Consider the following 6,274-nt stretch of genomic DNA (forward strand, 5'->3'; position numbering starts at 1 on the left):
TAATTACTTCTAGAGTTATGGCCCTTGTTTGACTTTCTTCAACCTTGTTATTGCTCAATTGATGAAAGTTACCATCTTATATGTATGAAATTTATATGCATCATTTAAATTTGTGAAACGGAGGTCTATTGAATTTCACAATTTCCGTCAATTATTTCTAGAGTTATGGGTCTTGTTTTGCTTTGTGAACGTTCGAATGACAAAAGTTATCGTACGATCTGTATGAAATTTATATGCATTATTTAAATTAGTCAAACGAAAAAGCCTGTCAAATTTCAAAATTTTCTGTAAATTACTTCCAAAGTTAAGGCCCTTGTTTCAGTTTGTAGAACCTTGTGAACCCTCAAACGACAAAAATTATAATCTGATCTGTATGATATTGTCTTGTAAATGCCCCAATTACCTACAAAAGAATAAATATGCAGCAACCCTTGTCGACGCTCAGACGATTTAGCCGCTGTGGGTGTATGTTTCGTTGCCTGGCAACCTATCTTTTAAAATAATACATACACATACAGTATATTTTGTTATCCCTGTTTATTTTCTTGGTAAAAGTAGTAGTATATGGATTTTCTCTCTACAGCATGGTACTGTAAACTTTTTATATTACAACATGTACTTAATCAAGAAGCAATTTACTGTATATACATTGGAAATTGTATTAAAATTCATACATTTAATATGTTACATAAAGAAAAGAGAAAAATACAACATACAGGTATTAGTATATTATGGAAAATGGTTTTGCCCATGTCTTTTTCTATTAACTGCAATAAAAGCGACAATTTACACTGTTTGTATTGTTTTAAATATAAATAAATACATGTCTATGACTGGGTAGCATAAAAATTTATCATAAAACAACCACATTCAAGCGGATCTGGCTCTAGTCTCAATCTTCCCAAAATTAAGGGTACAATGTGCATTAAGATTTTGCTTAAATTTATTTAATTAAATAAGAATATAAATATCTACCACCTGAAACCCTTTCTTATATACAAATTTGATTTACCTTCATATATATCAGAATATATATCATTTGTTCAGAGTATTTTAATCCTTGAACTAAAATTTAAGTGCTCCTTTGGAAGTGAAATTTTTTATATGATGTTATGAACAGTGGTGCCGGAAGCAAGGGGGCACCAGCCCTTTTGTCTATGAAAAAGAAATTTATTCTGAAAAAGCCAATTTGTAGAAAGACAAAAAGGAAAAGAAAAATTATAACTTTAGAAGCACTTCTTTTTAGCCCCTTCTTATATTATATTCAAAGATACTCCTAAGGACTGCTCCAAATTGCTTTGGCACCCCTGTTTTAAGAATAAATTGAAATCCACACCATGCCATACATTGTACATGTACAAAAGAAAGAAATGACAAAATAAGCCAAATAAACAAGGACATATGTGAAGTACAAAAATTCATAGGTGAGCACAAAAACTCTTTAGTATTTATGTATAGTAATTATTACTGTATGAATAAAACAATCTCTCACATACATGTATGGTATAGATAATATACAAATATTCTATAATGCTGCACCAGGCATGGAATAAACACACAACATGAAGCCTATACTAAGTATTACACATAGTCCCAAAGGACCACGTATATACAATATTCAAATTGCTTAACAAATCAAATATTGTTGTTATGTTAAGCAATATACACGTAAAGTTATTCAATAACTTATAGTAGTTAACAGAAAGATGGCAAGAAATTCAAATTAATTAAACTGCATAATTATGGCATTTGTTTTCTTTCTCGCTTTTGTAATTACTTCCACATTGACCTGTGGTATAGCAAGTAAAGGTTTTGCTTTGATCAAGTCCTTTCATTACAAATGGCGCTCAAGACCATAGAGAACCCGACATCAGGAACTGATTTTAAAATGTTCATTGTGTCTTAATTATTGGATATTAGTCCATAATATGGTAAGATAACAACATCAATATTGATTGAAATGGACCAATATTGAATTATTTGAGTTACAGCTACAACCTTTAAGATATGACAATCATTACTTCTCCACCTAAAAATATGAACAAAATCCTGAAGAAAAAATTATAAATCTGAATTAGTAGGCGTACTCAAAATTTTACTCATTTTTTAATGCTAGACCTTTAGCACTTATAGCAGCATTTACAGCAAAATTCATTACATCACTATCATCCATCCCCAACTCATCAGTATCTCTTGTTTTATCTTCTACTGATTGTTGAGATGAAGTATTATCAGCTGCAGTACTATTAACAACATTATCTACATTAACGAAGTCAGTACTGTTGTCTTCTGACTGAACACTTAAAGGATCACTTGATTCCTCATAGGAATGAGCATCATATGTTTCATTATTACTATCACTTTGATTGAGTGTAGAATCGTTTGAATTAGCCACAGTTTGATTGGAGTTCAAAGACAACTGAAATGACTGATTGGGGTTGGGCATATTTGTGGAATTATCACTAGGAGTAGTTGCATTAATACTACTTTCTGATCTGGCCTGAAGAGTGGGGATAGCTAGTTCATCAGTCCATTCTAATGGTGTATCAGTATCGTCATCCGAATTTCTATTTGTCTGTCTTATTGTAATAAACAACCTCATGCTATTGAGCCTGTCAGCAAATACTGTGTCTGAAACTTGAGTCAGTTGTTGTAATAAAGGAGTTATTGTTCCTTGTAGTGAGTCTCCCTCATTATCTTGTGGATAAAGTCCTCTATGACGTATAGCTTCACTAATACTTTCATCCTCTACGTGCAACCGTTCTAGGATGGGTAAATTTTGATCTAGATTTGGAGTTAAACCCATTTCCTCTAAAGTCATATTAATTGCATTATCTACGATGGCTTTTGCTTTTTGCTGACTCTGCCATCTTGTTATGTAGTCTAGACTTTGTGGGGGTCGGTTGGCATTTGTTGTCGTTAGGTTATTATTGATGTTAGAGGCTTCACTGTTTGTTTCTGAAACATTACGATTTAATTGATAACCATTCTCACTAGGAATTAGATCCGTATCTGTGGAAATTTCTCCCACATTCTGTGCATCACACGGTGCATATGTTTGTGTATGTGGTTGGCAGTTATCACTATCATCACTATATTTATCCTTAATCAAATTTTGTAGATTTAATTTATCTTGAACAATTTTTTTTGTCTGGCCATTAACAAATTTGGTGACAGTATCAAGTATTAATTCTGTGTTTTCAATAGTGTTCGATATTGGCAAAGGTTCAGGTGTGCATTCGTCTTCTCTTAATAATACCCCATGTCCATTTGACAAATCTTGGTTTTCTTTTGGTACTGAATCTAAAGTCAAATCACTTTCATTATTTGGACTTGATTTACCATTTTCATGAGATTTTTCAGAAGTTCTTTTATGATGACCTCTTGAGCCTTTGACCTGCCATTCATATCTAGCTTTCTTCAATGGTGGAGCATTTAGATCCTCATCTGCAGAATCACTCATTTTCTTCTCCACTTTTGTAATTAGATGTCTTAATTAATATTACATTGTATATTATCCATTATCTGAAAGAAAATAAACAGCAATAATTTAAACCATAGGAAAAATATGAATTAAAACAAATTCATCCTGTATCATTATTAAGAAGCAGCAGTGATAACCTTTAACTATAGGCAATCTCTAAATCAAGCAAAGAATCAGCAGCCATATTTTCTAAGGCATGACTGTCTGAGATAGTCTGCTAGAAAGTTGTTCAAGCTGCTTATTTATGTATAGTCTGACCTGTCTGTGGTCGAAGTTGAGACAACAGGGGTAATACATGTAAGTCTGCAATTAACTGCCATTAGGGTGAAATTTGGATAGGTTTGTTATTTTTTCTGCAAAATATTCTGGAATATATATGATTCAATTTTATTTCAATAAGTCGCTTGTGCATAAGGGTCTTTAGCAGTGGGAGGACCCAGTGAAAACCCATGAGGTTGGACAGGCGACCCAACTCCTTGTCACGTAAATGTACAACCGGGAAATCGAAACCACGCCAGTTGACTCAATGACAGACCTGAGGATACAGCGCGCACACACTAACCATTCGACCATCCAACCCCCCGCTGATGAATAGCAAAGTATGTCTCATATATATACAGTCATTTGGATGGGACGAAAATCTGAGGTCCAGCAGTGTAGCCTCCATTAACATGAACATCAGAGCTTCCAGGCCAGCTGAAATTTGAACAAGATTAAGTAGAAAAAAAACTCTTCAGTTAAAATTTTACTCACTCCCTACACACATACCGGTAGGCCTACCAGTATTACATAAATTAAATATATGTTAATCTTGTTGCCAATACACTGATACACCAATATGCATTTCTAGATATGTTCAAGCAATATCTATATCGATGTGAGAATTGCAAGAATATTGTATCTCTGTATCCTTGAAAACTGTTTTTGTAGTTGTACAGAGAGACAATGAAACTTATTGATGTCTTAAATAGAGATTAAATTAATCATTTATTGCTAAGCCACACTCAAGGTGCACATGATGGATTTAACGGGACTTTCGGCTTTCGTCTTTGACTACCATAATAGACATCCAAAAATAAACTCTTTAGGTTTGATTTAAACATAAAATAGGCTTAAAATAGAGGTATGTTTGAAAATTAAAGAAAGCTTGAGCATAATTTGGACATATGTGTAAATCACAATGTGTATCATGTATTGCCTTGTCATATCGACAATACGCAAAATATTGAAAATAAACAGTATAAGCACAGCCCTAATGTATGATCAAAACCAAAATATTCTCTAGAGACCCATCATTCTTCCTTTGATCATCACAGGCTTTTGATATCCAATATTTAAGACAAAATAAACATTTTACCACTGGTACACGAATCGTGTACCATAATGCGTTTCAGTGTCATTTTTAACAAGGGACAAGAAAGAACGAGACTAGAGATTCTGTAAGTCATGTCAAGCGCTGATGCCATATTCTTATCTGGAGAGCATGCGCAATAGACTGGCATAACCAGACGATAAAGATTGCTATTCGACTGAGACTTCTGGCATTTTTCGCCAAACATAACTGATTTGAAATTTGAGTCAAAACGGAAACGATTGAATGTAAATCGGTTTATACATTCATATTACATTATTATATGCGTTGCGACCTATTTGTGTCAATTTCTAGGTCCCAAATATAAGCAATTTAGCTCCTTTAAAAAGCTGAAACTCAATATTATCCAGGCACAAATTATTGGTCTAGCCCACATAATTTAGATTCTTACCATGAAAATATGGTACCACCAGTACATGCCGTCTAGCCTTGATGAGAGAGGTTTAACGTCAGTGCATAAGCTTATGTGAAATATCAAATGTAGACCCAACTGCAAATGTAGACTGGACTAATTCAAGTGACACATTTACATTAATTTGGACTGCTCGCGTATTTATATGAACAGAACAGATAAGAAATTATAATAAACTTTTTTTTAAAAAAATGAATGTAAATCAGTTTATACTCTTATATTACATTAACATATGCTTTTTGACCCATTTGCGGTATCTTTAAATTAAATACTCGTTGATCACAAGCCTAGTACTGATAGTAGGCCTACATTAATTAGCGCACCTGACCATGGACCTTATGTATGAAGTCCATCCTAACACTAATTGATGTTAGTGATTGACAAACGATTAGACTGACATTTGGTGACATATAAATTGCAGCAGTGATAAATAACATCCCTTTCTTTAGACTCTAAATTAGGCCTAGAGTCCTAAAAAAAAGAACACATATCTCTGATATCATTTGTGGTGTCACTATTTTGTGTGATAGACCAGGACCAGAGCGAATTCAAACATTTTGACACAAATTTGTACAACATTGTTTGTTGAGTTTTACTAAATATATATCTACTCACTTTTATACTTACAATGCAAATAAATATGAAATTGGTTTCTTTGTTTTAATGTTGAATAGGAAAATAATAAAATTTCGAGATACAGATACTGGTCTATCGATCGAGTCTACTTTTCATCGGTGCATAATATTTTCGTCCATCCAAGAATTTGCCCAAGAGCTTACTTTTATTCAGGAATGTTGCTGCGTTGTCAACCGAAAATGAAACAGTGAATTCGTTACTATTTTTTTATTTAAAAAAACACTATAATATTAACTTGATATTATCTAAAATAAATTGTAATCAGATCAAGATAAATAACAAGAAAACAGGGATTAGAATCTATACTCAGAGAAATTGGGGGGTAAAAACAGTTTCACAAGCGGAAAGACATTTGCTTCCGTATCCGGCC

The 6,274-nt window shown here is 33.1% G+C and overlaps 1 protein-coding gene across 2 annotated transcripts; it reads right to left on the reverse strand.

The window, feature by feature from the left end:
- Window positions 1-645: 645 nt before the first annotated feature.
- Window positions 646-6,001, reverse strand: LOC126817071 (signal transducer and activator of transcription B). 2 transcript variants are annotated; one of them, XM_050543856.1, is made up of 2 exons: window positions 5,896-6,001; window positions 646-3,525 (listed from the first exon to the last, which is right to left on the reverse strand). In XM_050543856.1, the coding sequence occupies exon 2, from the start codon at window positions 3,461-3,463 to the stop codon at window positions 2,096-2,098; it is 1,368 nt and encodes a 455-aa protein (XP_050399813.1). In that variant the 5' UTR covers window positions 3,464-3,525; window positions 5,896-6,001; the 3' UTR covers window positions 646-2,095. The 2 variants fall into 2 exon arrangements, with proteins under 2 accessions (XP_050399813.1, XP_050399814.1); XM_050543857.2 differs by having other exon boundaries at window positions 5,884-5,991.
- Between the last annotated feature and the right edge of the window lie 273 nt (window positions 6,002-6,274).

The sequence above is a fragment of the Patella vulgata genome, chromosome 4 (genome assembly GCF_932274485.2).
Source record: "Patella vulgata chromosome 4, xgPatVulg1.2, whole genome shotgun sequence".
In the NCBI taxonomy this organism is placed as follows: Eukaryota; Metazoa; Mollusca; class Gastropoda; family Patellidae; genus Patella; species Patella vulgata.

What these genes read in the sequence shown, in the direction of transcription:
- LOC126817071 (XM_050543856.1), bottom strand. Translation starts at nt 3,463, where the DNA reads ATGAGTGATTCTGCAGATGAGGATCTAAATGCTCCACCATTGAAGAAA.